The 23,986-nt window shown below is 52.8% G+C and overlaps 5 protein-coding genes across 5 annotated transcripts; 2 read left to right on the forward strand and 3 right to left on the reverse strand.

The window, feature by feature from the left end:
• Positions 1 to 2,915: 2,915 nt before the first annotated feature.
• MAA_00194 (Serine/threonine-protein kinase, active site protein) lies at positions 2,916 to 8,735 on the reverse strand (the record flags this gene model as incomplete). Its single annotated transcript, XM_007818192.1, has 2 exons — positions 2,916 to 8,177; positions 8,280 to 8,735. The coding sequence occupies 2 exons, from the start codon at positions 8,733 to 8,735 to the stop codon at positions 2,916 to 2,918; spliced, it is 5,718 nt and encodes a 1,905-aa protein (XP_007816383.1).
• Positions 8,736 to 10,310: 1,575 nt separating this feature from the next.
• MAA_00195 (acyltransferase) lies at positions 10,311 to 11,345 on the reverse strand (the record flags this gene model as incomplete). Its single annotated transcript, XM_007818193.1, has 2 exons — positions 10,311 to 10,777; positions 10,853 to 11,345. 2 exons carry the CDS (start codon positions 11,343 to 11,345, stop codon positions 10,311 to 10,313), a joined length of 960 nt encoding a protein of 319 aa, XP_007816384.1.
• A 1,744-nt stretch (positions 11,346 to 13,089) lies between these two features.
• MAA_00196 (BZIP-type transcription factor) lies at positions 13,090 to 14,522 on the forward strand (the record flags this gene model as incomplete). The annotated part of the gene is made up of 5 exons (XM_007818194.2): positions 13,090 to 13,228; positions 13,300 to 13,387; positions 13,440 to 13,832; positions 13,986 to 14,357; positions 14,432 to 14,522. The coding sequence occupies 5 exons, from the start codon at positions 13,090 to 13,092 to the stop codon at positions 14,520 to 14,522; spliced, it is 1,083 nt and encodes a 360-aa protein (XP_007816385.2).
• Positions 14,523 to 15,017: 495 nt separating this feature from the next.
• MAA_00197 (eukaryotic translation initiation factor 3 subunit D) lies at positions 15,018 to 16,913 on the forward strand (the record flags this gene model as incomplete). The annotated part of the gene is made up of 3 exons (XM_007818195.1): positions 15,018 to 15,225; positions 15,308 to 16,529; positions 16,619 to 16,913. The coding sequence occupies 3 exons, from the start codon at positions 15,018 to 15,020 to the stop codon at positions 16,911 to 16,913; spliced, it is 1,725 nt and encodes a 574-aa protein (XP_007816386.1).
• An 805-nt stretch (positions 16,914 to 17,718) lies between these two features.
• MAA_00198 (uncharacterized protein) lies at positions 17,719 to 18,978 on the reverse strand (the record flags this gene model as incomplete). Its single annotated transcript, XM_007818196.2, has 1 exon — positions 17,719 to 18,978. One exon carries the CDS (start codon positions 18,976 to 18,978, stop codon positions 17,719 to 17,721), a length of 1,260 nt encoding a protein of 419 aa, XP_007816387.2.
• Positions 18,979 to 23,986: the final 5,008 nt, after the last annotated feature.

A 23,986-nucleotide genomic window follows, 5' to 3' on the forward strand; every position in this document is an offset into this window, starting at 1 on the left:
CAGATTGATGGGAGCAAGACCTGGGAGAGGAGCCTGGTTTTGTAGCAATGTAGGAACGGCAGGCGAAAAAGTTATTTCGTCGATGGCCGCCAAAGTCGAAGGGTCGAAGGGATTGGCCCCAAAAGTCAAATTTTCAAGAAGAAGACAAAGGCAGAGGCAAAAGACCGGACACAAGAAGCGGCTGCCACCGTCGCAGAAGCCGAGGCGTGTTTGGCAGGAACTACTAGCGGAAGGAACAACGGAGTGAGTGCAAGCACGACAACACGGCTGACGATACAAGAAGAGCAAAGAAGCAGCGCAGCTTTCTCTTTAAGTCAAGTACCTCGTTGCCTCCAAAGAATGGTGAGGAGAAGCAGAGCAAAGCAATAATGCCCTGACCAAAACAACCGAGCGACGTGCAAAATCTCGAGGTCGCTTGGTCTCTTTAAACCAGATACCATGACGCACATATCCGTTTTCGACGACCGAGACCACGGACGATGGCGAGAGTGAATTGGACCAGTTAAAGGCGTCCATCGGCCACCGTGCTCGATCGTCTGGCTACGAAGGGTCCAAAAAGCTTTTTTCCTACAGGATCCAAGCTGTTTTCGCACCTCGCTGGGACTTGGGCTGGCTAGTCCACTGTTGAGCCACCCGGCGCCTTCGAAGTATCTGGGCCGCACACGCATGGAAGCTCTTACTGGAAGAAGGAGCCAGCAGACACGGCGGCCAAAAAAAAAACCCTTGTGCAATGGAGTAATAATTGTACTTGCTACACGAATTTTGATGCAAAATGGGACATCTGGTTGGCTGGGCAGGGGGGGCATGCCACAAGCTTGACATGGGTGAGGGGCCATCTCCAGCCACGCCGACCGGGGGGGACCCAGAAATCTGGGGACAATCTGGAAGACACGCACCAGAGGCCGAAAAGGAAGCAACAGTCAGCATAATCAATATCGCCGCCTCCGGCCACCTCCACGTCTGCGTTCGGGTCAGGCGGCACTCGCATCACGCGCGGCTGGTCAATCAATGGATGCCACCGCCAACGGGAAGCCACTGCTCAACCCGAAATGCGACGCTTATTCTTATCCGTCACCGAACTCGTGCAGTCCTCGTGCATATGTCAATCGCTCGACCCCGACCCTCATGCCTCGTCGCATCTGGTGCTACAGCACTCCCAAATACCTCACCGAAAGGGCAGTTGGTCGCGTGAGGACCCGCCAGCCCTTTGCTGCAGACTCTGCAGACACCGCAGCCAAGCCAAGCCACCTCGGCTACCATGGTTCATGATCCCTGCCAAGCATCCAGCATTTGTTTTGGCATTTCTTCAAGCACCGGCGCTCGTCCACTGCACTGCCGGACAATTTGTCGTCGGCCAAGCGCCATCTTGCCACGGAGCTCACGCAAACCTGCTGCATTTGCCAAGGTTTTTATTTTAGGTGGCATACCGAGTAGTATGTCGTGATAGGACTAGTACTCCAAGCTGGGCGGCATCTGCAAATAATATCAAGAATGCCTTGATGAATTGGCCCTGGACCCTTGGACCCTGGACTTCAGAATGCCCATCTGCTACATACCACTACAACGTGCCGTAAACAAGGCTTCATCATGCCAGCAGGGCCTTTCCCTTCTCCGCATTCAGACCATGATGCGTCTTGACAGAGTACCAAGTACTACTACAAGTACCACCTGTGCCCCCTCGAGACCGCCTCGGGCTCCCCTCGCATTATCCACTCTTGCGATCCCATGTGAATAACAATTGGCTCGTTTATCCTTTTGGACGCATTAATGATCCAATCTTGCCACGACGAGCAGCGGTTTTGCCTCTTGACCCCCGCAAAACCATTGACGTCTTGTTGAATTCCCACATGTACACCATTTTACCCAGTACGGAGCATTAGTTACCGAGAAGATGACACGACGTCTTAGTCCAAGCTTTAAAATTCCCACGTGCCTCTTTATTAAGTCTCACAGTCGACGCTTGACTTGGATTCCACAGCAACCAGGGTCAAAACACATGAATGCCAGACTCTCTCAACAGAGTGCGCACACCTCGTGGTGGGATCGAGACATGTCTCGCCCTCACCCGCAACCCGTAGATGCCGTTTGCCGTTGCTGCACATCTGCACTGCGACTGCGACGACGGCATCAAACGTCCTCAGCCAGCTGCAGCTGGCCAGTTCAAACGACTTCTTGCATCTTGCAGCTCAGTCAACACCAGACAAGACGCGGCAAAGCAAAGCCCACGCGCGAACAACCCCCCCCGTTGGCTACGGCATTAAGCAAAATATAGATATTTTCCTAGAACCCCAAGATAGATACATACACATCAGAAGCTGACTTGCATCATGTTGCTCCCCCACGCTTCGGGCACACATGCTGTAGTCCCAAGTCCTCAACTCAACTCATAATGGCTTCATCATCATCATCAGTGCGGGCAGTACACTGGCAGCCCATGTTCCCAGGAATAGGCAATGCGACGGTGCGTTTTTAACACACAATATAGAAACAAAATAGCCTCCCTCCTGTCCGTCCTCTTTATGCCTTCATCAAACCCCTGTCTTTCAAGCATGTTGCACACCAAAACGGCCCGTCATTCTAGTGTGGCCTCGCCCAGCCGTGCTGTCACATCTTGTGTTTTTTTTTTGTTTTGTGTTTTTTGTTAAAAAAAAGGCGAAAGAAATGATAAATAAACAAATAAACTTGCCCAATTGACGCCTCGCTGCAACCTTGCGTACATACAAAGGGGGGGAAAAAATTGTCAAATGTGAAAAATTGAAAATGACATCAATATGAAGAGGGAAAAAAAATGTCCACCCTATAATTCACGACTGAACCAAACTTGAATACTTTCCCTATATATGACAATCTTTTCATCTTCTCGTTTCTCGTATTCGAAATGTGTAATTGGGCTGTGCCTTCGGGCGTGATTCGCTTCATGGCCCGCCAGGTCGTGGTGTAGCCTCCGTGGAAGTGTCCACCGAGTCCGACTCAGTGGCAGGACGCGCACATGTCTGTGGTCGTGGCGTGACATCAGCACATTCTGGGACTGACATATCGGTCGTATCCTTACTGCTTTGCTTGCCTGCTGGGGTAGTATTGGCCTGATTATTTGGTGGAGTGAGCGTCTCTGTCCCCTCGGTTGCAGCCAGGATAGGAGTGCCTATTTCCTGAGATGGTGTTGTTGCTACTTGCGTTACCGCCTCAGGGGTGCTTTCAGACCCGACTGTGACGCTATCGTGACTGTCTGCACGCATCATCTCGATGGCCAATTTGGAACTGGGCAGCGTTGATTTGCCCTGTAGTGGTTTGCTGCTTCGCCGTCGGTGTTTTCCCTTGGAGATGCCGGTTTCTTCGTCCTCGTCGTCTGCCGAGTCGGTTGCCTCAACTCCTTTTCTGTCGCCGCTTTCCCTCCTCGGCCTGGTCCTATCTCCTCGGCGAAGATGTTCCATTTGTCCTGGCGCTGATTGCTGGGTCAAGAGGGTCGGCATCCCTTTGGGAGATCCCTCTGCAGCCGAAAGGAAGTCAGATTCCGTAATGCCAAGGCCTCCTTCCTCCCATTCACTTGTTGTTTTGCGACTGATGACGACTGGGATATCGTCTGTCGTGACAGACTCTGAGTCCCCAAACGTGCTAGAGGTGATGGAGTCTTCTCGGCTGGATATCATTGCGGATGAATGCCTTCCTGGGAAAGCAGACAGGCTCGACGTTGGGCTGTCATCGGCTCTCGGTTTCGTCTTGAGACCGACGGGCATAGGGTTGGGCGGGGGCCCTGAGATAGCCCGGTTCGGTGACGCTGGACGCCATTGGCACAGGCTTCGTAGAACCTCAATAAGTTTGGAAGAGCTGATAGGCTTCTCAATCAAGGAATCAAAATAGTGTGGCGCCTGTAGCTCCTTAAGATATGCAGTGATCGCCACAATAGGAGTATGAGAATTCGCATTTTTGGTCTCCCGAATCATTCGTGCCACGTCCGCTCCGCTGATCTGGGGTAACTTGTACTCCAAGAAAATAACATCGAACTGGATTTCGCTCATGGAGTAACGGACGGCCTCGGAACCATTTGCCACTGAAATCGTTCGACAGCGGAGTTTCTCCAATAGCTTTTCCATCACCATTCTTGATACAGGGTGATCTTCACAGATTAAAACATCCAGCGGCCTGAAGTTAGGGCCGCTGTCAAATGCAATTTGCGAAAGCCGCCGTGAACTTTGCCTGCGCCGTTGTACTCGTAGCAAAGCATTGTGCTTGTCGCCCTCGTTATCCGATGAAGAGGGAGACATGTCAAACACTTGGCTCCTCCGGTTGCGGTGATACTGAAGGGCATCGGATGAAATAGGACTAGCTTCTTGCGACCCTACAGTTAACGACCTAGATCGTGTCGTCGAGCCACTGTTTTGTCGCGGCGTGGACATGAGCTTCTGTGGGGATAAGGCTAAGGGTGGCGGAGCCGATCCACGACCCTTGATAGGGGATGCGGCGATTGTAGTTGCAGCCTTTTGCAAGCTTGGCGGCACCTTAGGCACATCAAGAGAAGAGTGAGGCTGCAGTGACGGTGGCCCTGACTGATGCGAGAGGCTTGAAGAGTTGCTGGACGCCTTTCGTCGACCCTCTGCTCCTGGGCCAGCCACAAATGAGACAAGCAGAGGTGATGATGGCTGAGAAACTCGACTGGGCGATGAATTGGAATGACTGTACCCCGATGGAGACTGTGGCCGATTCCCTGTCTTTGCATTCGAAATGGATCGGTGTAGATGTGTGGCCAAGACCGGGCTGCCATCTAGAGATGGGGCTGACGAGGCCATATTTGCAGCTCCTCCGGGGCTAATGGAAGATTGCTTGTTTTGTGAAGCCATTGCGTCAGCCCTCAGCTTTTGAATGACGTCCTTGTTCGCCTTTTCGAGGACGGGCAAATTCTTGAAAGTGAATGAGCCAAAGTCGTCAGCCGCTACGGGTTCGCTCAACCTCCTTGACTTTAGATCGCGAACGTGGGGTGGAATATGTAGCGGCATCAGCTTGCGGTTGAGTGAATTGACTTGGGATCGAACTCGCGAAAGGGCGTCGTGCGGTCGATCAGGATATTCCTGTCCACCCGTGGAAGATTGCGGAGACATTTGGTCTTCAATCTCCTCTGCGAATGATTGCAAGACAGCGCCTCTGGTATCAAAGTACTCCGTGTCCTCAGGATTCTCGGGTTGAGGGACAAATTGTGCCTCGTCTTCTAGCAGGCTATCCCAGTTGATACCTTCAAACCAAGGATGGCTTCGGATTTCTTCTCCACCGGAGGAGAATTTTTCATCGCGGTTAGCTCCTAGTCGTTCCTTGGGATCCATACATAGTAGCTTGTTGATGAGATCTTTAGCTTCCCCTGAGATAGGTTCACAATCAGCCTCGTCTGGCCATTGAATTTTTCGTGCTAGAATATTATCGAATACTTGCTCGGCTTCGCTAGCATGGAAGGGCGGTATGCCATATAAGAACTCGAACATGATACACCCGACTGACCACCAATCACTAGTTTCGTCTTGCTTGTCTCCGTTGATAGTCTCTGGTGCTAAGTAGTCTGGAGTCCCAACGAAACGCCGATTCGTGTCCTCAGGATCAAACAGTGCCATTGGTGGCGGCATCATGTTCGACGGTGGAAGGGAGTTACGGGAGTGGCCGTCCACGCTAGCTCTAATGTTTGGCTGGCTTGCAATCATATCCGGCGACCCTTGAATGGCAACGTCGTCGTCCATGATGGGCGCCTTCGCACCGAGAGGTTGGGATCCCGGGTCGGAATCAGCCAGAGAAAATGACGTTAGCAGGTGAGCCAGAGACTCACTGCCACCGCTGTCGCTTCTGTGGCTGCTGGATACCCTACGATTCTCTGGTGGCATAGATGACGCGAGACTGAAATATGATGGCTGTCCAATACTGCCCACATCTGGGGTCATCATAGGTGTCCCAGTGGGAGAATGGGGGTGTCCATGCAAGTCAAGGGAGGTTGATCGAGAAGAAGCCATGGATGTAGATCTAGCAAAAGGTCCCTGCTTAAGCAAATCTGGCGTTGTATCCATCGTCTCGCTATTCAAAGCGCGCTTTTGTCTGCCAACCAATCCCATTCGTGACAAGCCAAAATCCGTCAGCTTCAAATGGCCTTTTGGATCAATGAGCAAGTTGTCCGGCTTCAGATCACGATGAATGATGTCTCTCTCATGAAGGTGCTCAACACCCAGAATAACTTCACCAAGATACTTCTTGACCCATTCCTCCGGTAGGCCACCGAGTACTTTGATCAGAGATGCGCAATCGCCCCCATTGAGGTATTCCATGACCAGGTAGAGATAATCCTTGCTTGAGAAGGTCCAGTAGAGCTTGGCAACAAAGTCACTTTGTCCCTGCCACATCATAATTGCCCGCTCTGCCTTGACATTGCCCACTTGATTTTTCGCCACCATGTCCGCCTTTTTCAGAACTTTAATGGCGAAATATTCGCCGGTTGATTTCTTTTTCGAGAGATATACGCTACCGAACGCACCTTTGCTGATCGGCTTAATGATCTCAAAGTCTTTAATAGACGGCTGTGCGGCGCGAGCTTGTGGTGGTGCTTGCGTTGCACCTAGACGAGGCGATGGTGGCGCTCGCATGACGAAATCTGATATAGCTGCTGATGACTGTCGTCGGTGATGGCGTGCTGGATGGGAGACCGGCGAGCTAAATTCACTCGTAGGGAACATAGGCGACGCCTCAGGTGATGCTAGCCCTTCTTGGTAGGGTATGACACGCGGCTTGATACGCAGCGGCGAGGACGGTTGAGTAGAACGCGATGGCGATTCCTGCCGTCGAGGTGACGATGTCCCGGGTATGACAAGGCTTCTTCGGTGGTGTTGACGGGTGCTTGCAGCACGCCTGAGATCGCCGAACTCGGATATCGGGGACTCTGTTCGGGTGGCATTGCGGGAGGCCACAGATGACGACCGGAGGCTTCCATCTCCTTCAGCAAGCTCGGCTTCATATAATAGAGACGAGCCTCTTCTGGTATGGCGGGCATGCCCCGCCGGAATTGAGCCACTATCAACGGTAGACCGTGGCGTGGGACATTCCTTGGGACTGCTAGACCTTGTCGATGCAATGAAGGAGGCGGGACGAGAGCGATTCGGACGTCCGGAGGAGAGGTCCATTTGACGCAAGGCTGCTGCCAAGGCAGAAGGGCTGGATATAGACTGCTTCGGTACCTCATCGGCTGATCGTCCTCGGGGTTCTTCATTAACCTCAACTTGGCCTTCGCCTTCCTCAAGAATGTCCTCCTCGGTCTCGTCTTCGGTCGAGTCGCTCAAACGACCAGCCGCAATCCGTGCGGCCTTTCTCATGGCTTCGTCGATACAGTCTTGCACCAGGACTGCCATCTCGATACGTATGCGCTCAGCATATTCGATAATTCTACAATGACGAGAGACGGCATCAACCTTCAACTTCGCCACCTTCTCTGTGTCTGAGCATAATAGCGCCAAGCCTTGTTCCTGCTCGAGTGTATTCGTGCTCGGCGACTGCCAGTGCGAGACTTGCGATATTCTGGACTCTGACTGCGGAGATTGAGTTTTCAAGTCTCCATTGTCCTGTTGAGACATCTCCTTCATGGCTGGAGTGCTTATTTCGATGGCAGTGTCACACAAGTCCATGAGCAACTCGACGATACGAGCTTGGGGCCGGCGTACCGCAAACGATCTAGCCCTGGCATGCCCGAAACCACCGGTACGCTCACGAGAACGAGCCAGCGAGGTACCGGGTGAAGATTGGGCAGACGGGGCTGGACCAATGGGCATGCCCTTGTACTCTGCCATTGGTCCTGTTTGCTGCTCTCCGGTCATTGGACGGCTTTTTCGTGCCTCCAATGCATCAAGAACCCTAACAATGGCGTGCCGATGTTCTGTCAGGTTCTCCTGCGCCATTTGGACGTCCATCTCTGCACGATGTTCTTGCAGACACAAGTCGGTGTGTTTTTCGAACCACCAAGGAGGAATTTGCCGCTCGCAGATTCGACATAGTACAGGGGCCAGTGGTTCGCGGGTTTGCAGGTCGTCACCGCCAGATTCAGCGAGACGTGTCAGATAACTGGCCAGCAATTCAGCACCAGATCCGAGGGAGTCAACAATGACATCTGGCAAGTCGATTTGAATTTCTTGTGGAGCTGTCCATGGGCGTAGCATCCACATAGTCTGCGTCAGGCTCGGTTAGAGAATTGTTCACCAGAGTTTGTTAGCCATGATAATACAAGGGTATCTCACATGACTTTCCCCCCCGGATGCACTATCGTATACCATAATGCCTTGGGCTTCTAGATCAGCCGTTTGTAGCTGTGGCTCGCCAGTTTGTGCCTCATCTCCTTCGAATTCCTCCACGTATCGTAACTTGGACAAAGGGCCAAGTTGAATGGCGAATCGAATCCTGTAGCTCTTTGAGTCGTCCTTCTTCATCGAAACAACCATGTCGGTAAATACGTTCTTGTTCTCGCTGGCGATGAGGTCTGACATTGGCTTGCCACTAATAGCATCGAATGGGGTGCCGACGACCTCGGTCCAAGATGGACTAACCCATTTGATGGTTCCGTCCAAATTGAGATCGACGATGGCATTGAGGGTCTGCTCTGCTGCTTCACGAAGCTCCTCACGCTCATTGCGGATATCCTGGCTCAATGTCCTTTCCATGGGCATTGCCTGTTGCACACGCAAGGAAGACACGGCTGGCACGGCCAGCGGGGCAGAAGGGGTTTCCATAATGCCCAGGGATTGTTCACACTCTGTTCTGGTTCCAATGCTGTGCAGTTCGAGCCACGGAATCGCCAGAGGCGAGGCGGCAGGTCGATTGGCAGCAGATGGGGCTCGAAAACTCGAAACAAGAGCTCAAAACGTCGTAGTAGTATCTAGAAGACTCGGGAGTCTGGCAAAGGCGCCAGAACTATAGGAGTGCGGGAGCTGGATACATGACTGGTGGTCGCTCGTGTAGTGATTCCCACAGTCGTCGTGTGAAGAAAATCGATATGGTCAGTGGCCCAGGAACACACGGTCTCATGCACGACGGGAAAACAACACCCTGCGGAGAGCACCGAGCGGACAATAGAGCGGCAGGAACCGCTCGGCTGCTCGGGGGCAGTGATTCTGTCGTCGATTGGCGAATTCGGTGAAGGTATCCGGCTCGATCTCGACGGGGGGAAGCATATAATCCAACTGGCGGTATGGACGTGAGGAAACAGGAGGGACGGACGATTTCCCTTTCACCATTGTCGTTGGCAAAGCGTCCCAGATGCCGCAGTCGCGTTTCCTCTCATGACACATTAAGCGGGGAAAGCGTCCTCGCAGCCAATCATGACACGCTGTTTCCCTGGCTAGCACGCCGCCTCCTGCGATGCACCCAACGCCTGCTCACGGGTCCAAGCTTCTCTACAGGTCGCCGTCCTTGTTCTTGTCAGCGGTATTGACGCAGCATTTGCGACGTCCGCTAGTAACATTGAAGAAATCGATGCCCTTAGGGCCTAATTTAGCGTCTGGCGCCTGTTGGTTAGGCCACTAGCGAGCAGTCTGGCGTTTTCAGGTCCCCTGGATACTCGGTGCTCTCTATGTTGACCTAAGTACTTAAGTACTTAAGTACTTAGTCGACCTTGCCGACTTAGGCCTGCGCTGAAGCAGTTGGTGGCACATACTTGTACTTAAGTACTTACTTAAAGAAGGCTACTGCAGCCTGCAAGGTGCTGATCCAATGTGACGTCGTAACATGAACGTCGTTCGAAATAGTTACTTGGTGCTTCAGTCGGCTGCCATGACTCTTGCCGTGGGGATGGGCCTCGGGACAACCTCCTTGGCCCCCCGACTTATAGTGCAAGTTCAAGTGGTTTGGAATTAGTTCTTGTTCGGCCATGTTGTCTCACGGGGTCCAATGGGACAACACCAAGCCCTATTTCTTTCTTTACCAGTCTCGGATAGTGCTGGATAGGTCCAGTCTAATTATTGCCAGAATCTGGCCATGTATCATCATAAGCCAACTTGACGCCGTGCACACCCGTCACGACTGGTATTGTAGTGGCAACTGTCACGCACTTGGTTGTGCCACGCATCCTTCCCGACTGCCGACCAATGACTGCAAGATACTAAACCAATCTTTCACGTTTATTCACTGATTGTGTTCGGGGTACGATGGTGCGGTCGAAGCACATGGGAAATGCTGGCAAAAGTGTGGCACGAGGTGTCCGCTGATACTGGACACTTGTGGCAGAGGTATTCAATGGATGCAGTTGCCAAAAAAAAAGTTCAATTAAAAATAAATCTTGATTGCGTATGCTGCCGTACGGCAACGCATCATGACGAGCCGGTGGTGGCCCAGGTTTGCTTGAGCGATTCCAACCACTCGCCCTTTTCCACCCACCGCTGCTCGAGCCACTGCGCTAGATCTTCGTCAGACTCGGGCAGGGTCTCGAGAGAAAATCTTCGGGCATGGACATGGAACTTGTATTGGTGTCTCGTGCTCAATGATGGCACGCTTAACGTGTCCCACATGCACGGTGCATCAAGAAAGACGCCATCACACTGGTAAGCAATGGCAAAGTCATAGACGGCCTTGACATGTGGAGCCTTGCGCAGGTGTTGAACAGTGGCGATAAAGCCTTTGGTGCGAGGATATAAGAGATTCTTGGGTTGGGGCCTATCAGTCTTCTTACACCACACTTGAGACTCGGCGAACTTTTTGTGAGTGAAACGCGTCGCCTCGCTGAAGCTGATTAGCCCTGCACGCCTTATGTTAGAAGAGACGGTTGTAGGAGTGGAGACTAAATGAAGGCAAGCAGAGGATGGAAAGCAGAGGATTGGCAGGATTTGTGGCTTCTAAACTAGGCGTGACTGACATGTAGGAAATCTGTGGTTGACAATGCCAGAGAAGACACGATCAAGCTCGGCTTGATCCTTGACCCAATTCCGACTGACCATGGGCATGCCCATTGCCCAGAGGCCCCAACCCAGGAAAGGTACAGCCCTGAGCTGGCTCTTGGCAAAATACCTGCAGTATCCCAGCATTCCGGAACGCCGGGCCATGGCCTGAATCAAGTAGAAGTCGGACCAGGCGACATGGTTGGCCACGACAATAGCCGACTCGGCATTGGGCAGGGAGTCGCCCGATATCTCAATGCGGGCTCCGTTGAGAGACTCAAAGATGAGCTGAATCCACGCCCAGACGGTGAAGGCTAGACAGGACGAGGCATCGTAGACCCATCTAGGAAGGAAGATGGCAAGAGGCAGAAGCATAGAAATCCACACGTCCACCAGCAACAGGTACAGCAGCCATGGCACTGTGATGATGAGGCCCCTCAAGAAGGTCCAGGACGGCGGGTGCTGGGACATGACAGGAGGAGTGTGAGGCACCTGATGCGACAATGCCCGAGTGTGAGGTGCCGCCGGTTTGCTTGATGCTAATCAAGTCTTTCTTGCTGGTGGTGGCTCTTGATGAGTGAGCGGCGACCTCGGACGGATATCGTCGAACTCGACTCAATGTCTCATCTCTTGCCAGGGTCGGGGCGAGGCGCGGGGGCAAACAGACATCAATGATGGACGGAGCAGGACCGGATAAAGAGAATTGGGCGGAGCTGCTAGCTGCCAAGTGCAACAGCTTCGCACGAGCGACCAGCCGGCCGAACTATAAGGCGTCATCCATTCTCGAGGGAGACTAGCTTTGGAATAGGTTTCGCTTAAATATAGCAACATAGTCAACTGTGACACCACCACCCAAGATTGAACCCCAAACTTGCAAGTTAGAAACCCGGGCGGGAGACGGGTTCCGAGACACAAGGCGGCAATCAGGGGACGGTCACGTCGAGGAGCTGATCAAGCAGCACGGTGGGAGCGTTCGAGACGCCAGACGTCGTCGTCTCTTCTTGGCAACCGGCACGAGGGAATAATCAGACGATGCAAGGATCCAACGTACTACTACTTAAGTACCAGCTGCGCACAGGGCGCAAATGGCGCGAGGCCGATGCCAGACTTTGGAATTTTTTTTTTATCGCTTTGATTCTAGATCGCCAAAAAATACCGGGAATCGACAACAAAACCAACCGTCTTGACCTGCCAGGCACCTCCCTACATACTGACACCAGCCGGAGTGGCCCGCAGGTGCATTTGCAGGCGCACAGATCCCGTGGGTGTCGACCGGTGTGCATGTGTGTGTGTGCGCAGACGCGAGTTTGTGTGTACATACACATTACGGAGTATATCGACCAGACATGCCATGCACTCACCACCCGTTGGCATCTCACAGCAAAAAACTTGGCCGCCGGGTGAACATCAACGTTGATTGGGCTAGCGTCCCTACGTAGGTACTTAAGTAGGTAAGCAAGGTTGTTTGTGTACGCACTGGGTTCTTGTGCCGTCAACTGCACGCTGCGGCGCAGGTCGAGTCTCTTCAAGCTGTGGTTGGCCTCGGGGTTGCGCATCGCGTTACGGGTCACAACCTGTCAATTGGCATTGGCATTGGCGGTTGGCAGACGGGACGGGGTCCAACTCTTGGCCGACCAACCCCAATCAGGCCGTTCCACCAACTTTTTGACCTCTCTCGGATTCCTCTTGGCTTGGCCAACTTACGCCCTGCAATAATACTGCTCGAGGACTCGACACCAGAGAAGACGCCCACGGGAGCGTATTGTGCCCGTGTCAGACGTACTCGAGTAAGCCGGCTGCCACAGGAATCCTGCTTACATTCTACTCCCGTCAATTGACCCTAAAAGCCGGCCAGTTGGTCCACGGACCCCGCCGTCTGCTATCGGTCTGTTTGCTCAGCTCAACCTCGCCATTGTCCAACTGTCCCAGGGCCTCTGGGTCCGGATCCAAGCCGCCGTCAAGATCTCCTCGCAGATCAGTTTGGTTGACCTACCATTTCAACGCATTGTAGCTTGGCAATTGCCCTGAAACTCTATCTGGTCGTCTCCCCGGTGAACTTTGCCTGTAATATTTCGGGCATTGGACAAACCTGTGAGCGACTCTGCTCTTACCCCTCGTTTGCTTGAGCTGGCTCTAACAACTGCGCAGTATTTAACTACTCGAGACCAGACGTGATACGTCCTGACATCAGACTATACCACGTATTGCCACCGCCATGTCGTCTTCATTATCTCCTGATCAGTTTGGGAGCGCTCAATCCCATAGCTCCCCAGACGGCACTGCGACCAGCCAAGATCGCAGTCCGCTGAATCTGGGCTTCCTCAAATCCTTGACTGAGAAAAGAACCACACGAGGTGAGTTAGTCAGTTGGTGACCACGAATGCATGTGGAAAGTGGAGAGCTGTCCGCTGATGCGCTGAGCAAGATGGCAACCCTGCCAAACGCCGTGGTCCAAAGCCTGATAGTAAACCGGCCCTCACTCGCAGGCAAGAATTGAACCGACAAGCACAACGGTAAGTTTATGGCCGGCTGCAGTACCTGGAAAGGAAGCTCATCGTTGTCCAGGACCCACCGCGAACGCAAGGAGCTCTACATCAAGGCGCTTGAGGACGAAGTCTTGAGACTGAAGGAACTGTATAGCAACGTTTCGCAAAGCAAAGAAAAGCTGCTGGCTGAAAATAGACACCTGAAAACAATCATGGCTCAGCATGGCATACAGTTTCCACGATCCGCCGACCGGGACGATGGAGGCAGTCCCGGCGCAGCGGGTGCAAGTCCCGGCAACAGTGGTGCTCCGGGTTCTTATGCCTCCTTCTCTCCGGGGTCACAATCCGGGGCTTCAACCGGCCATTCCACCAATTTTCAACCCATGACCGGCCAGCAGATGCGGGGCGTGGTACAACAGTCTGCAAACAAAGGCGTCGATTTTGAGCAAGCAGGCATTGATTTCGTTTTAACGTACGATAATCCCGCTTCTTCAAGGGCCTACTTATCACCTCCCCCACAGTGAGAAGGAACTGAATGTTCCTGAAGGGGGGGACCCATATCAATCATGGGGTTTGAGAGATAGAGTTTGCTAACGATTTCGGTTTTATCCGGCCCATCGAATAGACTTGAGAAGCCTTGCATGCAGCACCTTCCGTTCCTTACCGATAGATCGGAGGGCGGTGAGCCGTGTGGTCACGCCCTCATGGCCACGTGTCCGCCTGCGCCTTTTGGCAAGTTGACGCCCAAGACACCATTTGGAAACAGTCACACGCACGACCACGGAGATGGAACCAACCCAGCTCAAGGAACTTGGGAGATTAGCAAGGCTGATCTGTCCACGCTGCTTGATTTGAGCCAACACCTCGATCTTGATGGGGAGATTACCCCTGTCATGGCTTGGGGGATGATTCTGAGTCATCCACGGTTCGCCGACTTCCAGCCTGAAGACTTTGCAAAGATTGCTGCAGAGTTGGGTCGCAAAGTGAGGTGTTATGGGTAAGTTGCTGACAGTCTCTCATGTTCCAAACATTCGCTATTGCTGCCTCACTAACACACATTCACTTGCTTAGATTTGGAGCTGTCATGGAGGAGTTTGAACTGAGAGATGCCTTCGAAAGCGTGCTTCCCTCAGGTCTGGAGCCAGAGATCATGGCTCACTAGATTCTCTGGAATCGCATGGCGGTTGCCAAAATTGAAATGCAAGACTATCGACAACGACATGATGTTTTTCAGCGATGGGGTTGGGGAAGGAGTTTTGTTGGAGGTTATAGCATCTTTCTTTTCTTGTTTGCAAGTGGAGCTATATCACACATTTTCTATTATGAACTGTTTCATGTTGCAATGCCTACTTGATAGATTATTTTACATTGGATGCGCCAGGCTGATACGAAGCCAAACTCATGGTCAAGTCCCTTGGGCAGTTCGTGACATGCAGAATTGAAATGTGGGCTTTGTGGGCGCAAGCTGTTGCCAGCCGTTGACTGGCTGGCGCGGGGCGACACAAGTTTTCGGCAGCCCGCCCCACACCCCACCACAATTTCATTCAACTTCGAGAGTCCAAATTCCCTGCATCGCGGAAACGATTGAGACAGCCGCTCTCTGCCATCCACATTCATCACCACCCCTGTCTACTTGGAATAGTCTCAAGTCTTCAGGATGGCCGACTCTCTCGACTACGTGAAGATTTGCGAAAGCTGCCCCCCGGGCGACGGCTGGGGCCCATCAGTCACTTCCGAAACGACCCTAAATGGCGTGCCCTATGCGCCTTTCTCCAAGGGCGACAAGTTGGGCCGTATGGCCGACTGGACTGCTGAAGGCAAGGATCGTGATCGTGGCCGATCTCAGTACAATAGAAACTATAGAGGTAGGCGCCTTGTCCCGCGGTGGACTGCGATTCTTGTTTCGAAGTTGAATGTGGCTAATATGTCAATGTTCCCTATTTTTAGACCAACAAGCATACGGTGCCAGTCATGCCATCAGCTTCAACGCTCCTCCCGCCGAGGACGAGTCTACCTTCTCCATCGTCAGCAACACCAGAGATTCCACGAAATCACGATATGGCCGCGGAGCCGTGTTCACTAGAGGAGGCCGTGGCCAGCGTGGCGGCCGTGGTGATAGCCGTGGCGGACGAGGCCAACTCCAGCGCTCTGGAGGCGGCCGACAGGGCTACGACCGAGGTGGCCGGTCTAATACTGGTGCCCGAGGCCGTCGCTTTGGCTGGAAGGACTACGATAAGCCTGCTCGCAACCGCGATGCCAGCATTAACATCAAGGCTGACTGGGAGTTGCTCGAGGAGATTGACTTCAACCGCCTGGCTAAGCTGAACTTGGACGCTGATGATGGAGAAGACATTGAGAACTATGGCTTCCTCTATTACTACGACCGCTCGTTTGACAAGCAGCCCGTGAAGGGTGCTGAGAAGAAGCTTACAGCCATCGACCGAGCCGCTTACAACGTCACCACTTCTTCCGATCCAGTCATCCAGGAGCTCGCCGAGAAGGACGAGGCCACCATTTTCGCCACTGACACTATCTTGTCCATGCTCATGTGCGCTCCTCGCTCCGTCTATCCCTGGGACATTGTCATTGTGCGCCAGGGCAACAAGCTCTTCCTCGACAAGCGTGACAATGCGACTCTCGACATGGTTACCGTCAATGAGAATGCCGCCGACGCGCCTCTCGACGCCGCCGACGGTGGCAAGGAGGGCATCAACCAGCCTCCTGCCCTTGCCGAGGAGGCCACCTACATCAACCACAATTTTGCCAACCAGGTGGTGAACGAGAGCGAGACCTCCAAGGTCGACATGAGCCACGCCAACCCCTTCTACAACTCGTCCGAGGACGCCGACCCACCCGCGAGCAAGGCCTACAAGTACAGAAAGTTCGATCTCTCTACCAACGAGGAGGAGCCCGTTTACCTGGTTGTCCGTACCGAGGTCGATGCCGTTCAGAAGGGCGCCGCTGGCGGCGAGGACCAACTCGTCACCATCCGGGCCCTCAATGAGTTCGACAGCAAGGCTCAAGGCAGTGGCGGCGCCCTGGACTGGAGGAGCAAGCTCGTCACCCAGCGTGGTGCCGTCGTAGCTACCGAGATGAAGAACAACAGCTGCAAGCTGGCCAGGTGGACCGTTCAGAGTATCCTGTCCAAGTCTGACATTATGAAGCTTGGGTACGTCTTCCCACTTCCGATGAATACCGAGCCCATCCTCCTCCGCTTTGAAAACGAAAATACCAGTGCTAATTGAACCACTCTTCCAGATTTGTCTCGCGCGTCAACCCCCGCTCCAACGACAAGCACGTCATCCTCGGCGTCGTGGGCTGGAAGCCCCGCGACTTCGCCAACCAGATGAACTTGTCCCTCTCCAACGGCTGGGGTATCGTCCGCACCATTGCTGACATGTGCCTCAAGCGCGAGGAGGGCAAGTTCGTCCTCGTCAAGGACCCCAACAAGTCCATTCTCCGACTCTACGAAGTCCCCGCGGGCAGCCTCGACGAGGATGACGACCACGAAGACGAGCAGGAAGGCGAGCAGGAGGGCGAGGACAACGAGTAAACTACAGTGTTTTTAGGTGTTTTTTTTTTCGACCCTCCGCTGCACACACGCTTTGTGTATGTATGGCGCTTCGTTTGGGGGGTTTGCCTGTCAGATCAGTCGGCTACATGCATCCACGATGTAATGAGGACGAATAAAAGCGATTTTTAAAAAAAAAACGTTTTGCTCCGAGACGGAAGGGGGTTTTTCTCGGGCTCCGAACAAGAAGTTTTTTTTAAAAAGGATATTTCTTGCATGATACTAGTTGGCTTTTGTGGGATGTGCTTGTTAGATACAGGCGCACAGCAGAATGATATTTGCATGACCTGGTGTCTTTCAGTGATTGTGCAAGGCATTGGCCTGTTGGCATCCATTGAGCAGTCTGGTGGTTTTGTGTTACTGGTTGTGTTTGCAACTACCTCATTGTGCCCTGCGATGGTTTCGGGTTATTTCCTCATTCCTGTCTCCTGCTGCAGCGCCATACATTAGTCTCCTCGCTTTCCCGCCAAACGCACAGTGCCTGCTCCTCCCGTGACAAGTCCTTGTTTTCCTCCATGAAGAAGTCTAGTAGCACCAATGTCTGGTCGGACATTGTCACTAGACCGTGAGTATGCGGAAAAAAAAAAATCATGTTGTCCTCCCATGTACTTACTACAAAGGGAAAAAGCGAAAAAGAGAAAAAGGAAAAAAAAAGAGAACCATACGGGGTACACTGCGCCATCCTAGGCGCAAACCAAACGCAGCTGAGCCACAGTGCTCTTTGGACCCTTCTTGCCTCTGGATTCTCTGATTCTGTCGCCCTCGACAAGAGTGGCATTGATCACAATCACTTGGTGTCTCCGCATAATGGGAGCGCACGGCTTAGCCAGGGCACTCCTAAGTTGACCTCGGGCTCAAGTAGTGTGAATGTTGACCGGCCACGCTTCCCTAGAATGGGCTTGGTCTCATGGTACTCTTGGCATTGAGATGTAAGGTTCGGGGGGGTGGTGAAACACTCCGGGGAGAGCTGCTCCCCGCTTGGCTCTTCTTCACACACACGAGTCGGTGCTAATTCCCGCGGCACGGAGTGCAGAGTTTCGTACGGTCCTGGGGGCCCAGGTTCCGGGCAAGTCTGTTTACCATAACCTATTCTATTCTCAAACGGCGGAATCCATATTTGGACCGAGTCGGGAGAACGGTGTCGGATAGCTAGCGGCTGACGAAGCTTGGTATGGGACGGCCATGATTCTCTCGGGAGGCCGTGAGCGGCCCTACCTATAGTCGTCGTATACTGGAGTGGCAGGGAGTGTCCAGACGAAAATGGTGGCAAGGAAGGCAGCAGGTACGGATATGTTGACGGGTTCGGTAGAAGGATCTGAGCCGGTACAAAAGCCTTCGTTGTACTTGGATTCTCTTGCCTGTCCGGGTAGGGACTATTCGAGTTTTGCCTCTGTGTGGGCATACCGGCGACGATTTCATGCTCATAATCGACAATGCTTTCATGGTATCTGTGTGGAGGATAACTTGCGGGCATGGTTTGAATTGCCTTGTGTGCTTGTCCCTGGAGAGGGTGAGGAAGAATCTGGCCCTTTGCGTGGCCACTGATGCCACTGATGTTACTGGCCTGGAGTTCTTCCGTGACAGCCACAAGAGTTATCTCGACCTTGTTGGCCGTCTTGACCCTTTTGGCGCGCCTCGTGGTCGTCTTCTTGGCATGGGTGGTGTTCTTCTTGGCATTGGTTCTCTTCTTCTGAGAATTGGTGCTCTTCTTCTTGGAATTGGTGCTCTTCTTCTTCTCGGGTTCCCAGTCCACGGCGTTGTGATCCAGTATGTGGCATGGACCCTCGCTCTTTCGGAGTCCGGAAGTGGCTTTACTGCACTCCCGGCAAATGTCCCACCCACAAACGGAACACTTCAGAAGGACTTTGTGGCTCTGGGTTTGACACTTGTCGCATTTGGCCGTGGGCACGCATAACCTCTCCCATTGATTGTGTACCTTCTCACGCAAGGATTTTTCGAACATGCCCAGCTGGTTCTCCTGCGCGGTGGGTGCGGATAGCTCGCCATGGTGGCTGCTCAGCCGGCAAGACTCAGCCGAAAAAATCATTGATACGCAGTTGGGCGTCTTCTGTTGAGTGGTCAAGACCGTATGAAGTAGTAATGCGGTTCGGGCGACGGGCCTGCTGTTTGTTTGTACGTATAACAAAGAGCCGCCTTTCAGACCAAGGGATGGTTTCGTTTCGAACAATGGAGCACAACACGAACGAGCAAGCAAACTGCGAGCGGCCAACTTTGCTGTTTTAATAGATGTGGGCGCTTGGGTGACGCTCGCTGTCATCGTCCATCAAGGAGCATGTTGGACTTTTCACTGCTGCGTGGTGGTGCCATTGTATAAGCTGCTCAGCCTGTAACTGACGAGTATCTCCATGGTCAAGTTCGGATGAATCATGTCTGAATCACAAAGCAACCAGGATGGTGTTTACATGATTGTACCCTTCTGATAGAACGGCGGACTGTGTGATGCCGGCTTATCTGTTTTTAGTCGACTTTGATGAATGAATCGCCGGGTTTAGTCGTGGCTCGTGCGTTGATACTTGCTCATGCGAGTGTTGGGTGATGAAGCCTCCTTGTTGCCCGAAGCTGGCCCTCGACAAACGTTGGACCCCATCATTCCAAAAATGGAAGGTCTGGTGGTGTCTGGGATGCAGGACACTAGTATAGTTCCCGCTGAAGGCTTTCGAGCTTCAGCCTTGGCTGACGCATGTTATTGGCGCGGTTCCATATTTGGTTCGTGTCAAGTGGTCATAGAGGTCGACTGTGTGTGTGTGTGTGTGTTTGTGTACATACTCTCACAAGTCTGAGAAGCTAGGGGCGAGCGCTCGTTTTGGAGAATGATCCAATATCCCCGTTGTTATGTTGAGATTTCGTATCTTGGGCATGCCGGTGCGTACCAAGTAATATTTAGTCCGAAACGAACAAGGCGGAAACACGGGGCCAAGTATATTGTAAACATCACTTTAAACCTTTCATTCTCTCCGGGAAACAAACACACATGCTGATTTAGACCTGTGGCTTGGTCAGCCCTGCTTGGCCTACATAGCCATCAAGCTCAGTTATTCGACAAAGCAAATGGACGACGCGACGCGAACCATCAAACAATACGTTTTGCGGACCACGTGCCGGCACTGACTTAGCTCGGCATCTCGATACAACCGCGCACGAGAACATGTTGGAGCAAATACGTCCAGCATTCTCGGCTATACAAACAGAAGTGCCATCTACGCCTGTTCTTCTCTGAAGTAGTCCGGTAAATGGGGGCTGAGCAAGGAACCGGATGCGCTGTGGAAAGTAAAAATAAAGACAAGAGGACTCGCGATACCCGTTCAGAATGATGGTGAGACGGACTCTTTGCACGATCGAATCCCGAGCTCCCTCTTACTCGAACGGCGGCAGGAAACCTCTGAGGCACCAGACATGGGTTTTCTATTCGTCAACTGCGAAAGATTGCTGGGTGGCATATTGGCGTACAAAACCTTGTTTCGACAAGTTAAGAACTAGGTGACAAAGCTGTCCAGCTCTGGTGGGAGGTTGTGGGTTGGGCCAGTCTTCTCCCCCAACTTTGCTTCTCGATATATATGTGTACATCAGGGCGAAACCAAGACCTGATTATATTCTGACGTCATATTTCAAGGCAACAGCCTCTCAGTTCTCTCACTGGTAGAACGGAGGCATTGTCCGCCAGTTCCTCAAGAGTTAGAACAGCATATACAGTTCCCAGCAAGATGTGTTTGCCGATAGCTAGTATATACCAACATTTCCTAGTGTCTTCAAGCGTAACAAAAGGGGATCTTTTCAGGTCAAATACTTCTTGCCTCCTAGTGTAGACCACGGACTTGAGCCTGATCCGGAATTTTCAAGTCAGCAGTATTTGCGGTAAAGGCTGCCGGTACCGGTCGACTGTTTCTTTATTTATGGGTTCGCGGCCAGCGCGCAACGGAACATTTCTCAAAGGGCACTCGCTCTTGGAATTTATCGACGTTTGGGTGTGAGCACTGGTGATTTCGTTGTCAAATGAGATTGAACCGTTTGAGAACATGCGGTGTGACAAGTCTCCGCGAAGAAAGGTCGGCCAAATATGACTGATATCAGCATCGTGAATCGTCAAAAGTGGTATCCAAGAACAAAACTCTGCGCGACTGTGACCCTGTACCTTCCCGTCTATCATGAAGGACAAAATAAGACGATGGAATGAGAGGAACCCAGAGCATGATGTAATGCACTGTAACCCGATAAGGGGCGAAATTAGAGCAAGACGGGGATGTAGCTATGGCGGTCAAACATGTTGATTGAGAATTTACCTTGCTGCTTTCAACCGTCTCTTGAAACCTTGAGTTGTTATTTCCACGCAGTCCAAGGCTAGCCACTGTTGTCAAGCAATATAGTGAGTTCACGAATCAACCGGCAGAGGATGCCAGGTATTCATGATTCTCGTGGTAAACGTTGGGCTTGACCAAACCCCCCATGCCACCCGCGACGCCAAGAGTCGGAAAGACACGACAATCTGGCAAACGGCGGGTGTTCCCGCGACGGAACGGAACTAAACTGGCAATACGTGTCAGCAGCCAACACGACAGAGTTGAAAGGGTCCCTCGGGTCCCCAACGAAATGAAACAAAGGGCACGCCAAGCGATACGCTGTGACAGGCCTCGTGGACAGAATGTCGCTTGGCAAGAGAATTTGATGGCTGGCTGGGGATCTGGGATGCAAGGCCAGTGAGGCGCAGCACAGGAGGGCGGTGGGATGGTAGGCTCAACAGTAGGCGCATTCTCTTCGGTCGACTTCCGCTGCGTCTTTTTGTTTTTTGTTGGCGAGGCACGGAGTATGTCTTGTGTATTGGGGATGATTGGGGGTGATGGCAGGCAGTGGAGAGGAAATGAGCTTGGGAGGGTTTCCATTGATGATCCCAATCTTCAGGCGAGGGTAACTTACCTACCGTGGCTCGACATGGTAGGAAGCAGTGCTTCGGGCGAATAAATGCCGCCGTATCGATTGTGCACATTGTTGGTGGCCATGGCTCTACATAGTAGAACCTCGCCAATGGTAAAAGGCGTAGATGCACAGCGTACGGGGTACACAAAGGCAAATCATCCACGATACAGGACTCGACGAGGTTAGTGACCAACCTTATATTGTATATGCATATAGTACCAAGTAGAGGCTGGGTTGCCAGCCCTAGCGACCAGGGCATGTAGTCGTACATATGTACATTCGTCGTTGAACGTCTGCGGCGTCATGACTCTTCCAAGTTGTATACATATACGGAGTAAGCGCGCAACCAAGGCCCGGGACCGGGATTCGTCCCAAATGCCATAGATCTGTGGTCACCGTTGACGGTGTAAGCAGCCCGTCACACTTTTGCAGGGGCCACGTTCTGAAATCTGTATCGGATGCCAGCGCCAATGGATGACTGTCCAGCGGTTGTGGTTTCAAGTACGGAGTATCGAAAGAACACTCTGCACTCTCGGTTGTAAGGCACCGGCTCTGCGCTGGATAATTAAGGTGTGCGTACGTCATGAGGAGGAGCATCAGCATCATGTGAAGTCTCGACACGCAATACAACCGACGAGGCCTCTCCATGGTGTCGATGGAATCCACGTACCCCAGTGCTACTCCAAGCCACTGTCTTTCATGCGAACATGTCGATAGATTCACACGGTCAGGTGGGTAGACAGACAAAGAACCTCACATCCCTAAAAATAAGTTAGTTACGTCTTCTCTCCCAAGCCGAGCAAGACGCATCACAAACCGTCGTCAGCATCGCCACCAACCGCTGAAGCCCAGCAGGCCTCCTCGCAGGCTCAATAATGTTGCAGCAGAAAGTCAATCAGCCTGATGAGGGATCCATCCTGCCTGCCATCTTCAGCAGCAGCGAAACGTGAATGAACCGCGCCACAATCGGCCACCCCATGGTCTCCAGTGCTCCCTCCAGCTCCCTCCAACCAGGGACCTAATCAGAGCCCCTGTCCCGGAACTTCGGCATCCCAGGGCCCCAGATTTGACCCGGAGGGTCTTGCCTTTGCCTGATGTAGTTGGTACGAGCAGGGGGTGGTTGCGTGGTTGATCTATGTTGGAAGCTCTTTTTTTCTTTTGTTCTCGGTTCCATGCCCTTTGGAAGCTGTCTGGGTGTGGCGGCGCCACGGCGACACCAAAACACGAAGGTTTAAGCTCCAGCCAGCTGTTTGGGCTGCCTTGCAACTTGTTAGGGTGCTCCGTGTTATCGTGCGTCTCGCAGCTACTAATATTGGTCGATGGCTGTCGTTTGGAAGGATTGAGGGGGGGCGTGGGTGAATCGTGGGTTGGAAGTGGTTGTCAGGCACCTGGCGCCCGGTCATATTCCTGTGTTGTGGGCAGACGCAGTACTCCGTAGTCCGATAGTGTTAGGGAATACTCTGTAGCAAAAAAAGCATTCTTGTTTTAGGTCACTTGTGCACCCTGATCATTGATGCCAGTTGTCGTTGTCGCGGCAGCCATCTATGGCTGCTAACCGTGTCACTATCACGTCCAGGGCCATCCCAGTGCTGTGCTTGGAGCACTCCCTCAAGTGCACCGTCTGCCAATCTCACAAGGTCCGTGGTCGAGTATACATGCATGTACATACTGTTGTCGCTCCATGTCTGTAATGACAAGACAGCGCGTTCTACGCCAAGCCGTCTGGCGCCTCCAAATGACCAGTTGACCCTGACCCGCGCGCTTTTGTGCTATTCCCGCGCTGCTTTGTGAAAACAGCCCACCAGTTCCGTCGGCGCTGAACCAAACTACCATCCATGTCAAGAGTACGGAGTAGTAACAGCACTGAGCCGCGAGACGCAGCATGGGCTGTGCCTCTGTGTTTAGACATGTCATGTCCAGGTCCTCGCCCTCGCCCGCACAACCCCAGGCCTCCAGGGCTCTGGTGCTCCGATGCTCCACCGGCAGCCTCCAAATAGCACCAGGCCGGACTGCTTGCAGGTCAACAGGCGTCAACTCAGCTCAGACAGAGGTCCAGTGTTGTACGGAGTACACGCGCGCTAGTCTGCTGCATCAAAGCCTATTGACTCTTGGTTACGGGGGCCTGC

Source organism: Metarhizium robertsii, assembly GCF_000187425.2.
Source record: "Metarhizium robertsii ARSEF 23 chromosome Unknown MAA_Scf_12, whole genome shotgun sequence".
Classification (NCBI taxonomy): Eukaryota; Fungi; Ascomycota; class Sordariomycetes; order Hypocreales; family Clavicipitaceae; genus Metarhizium; species Metarhizium robertsii.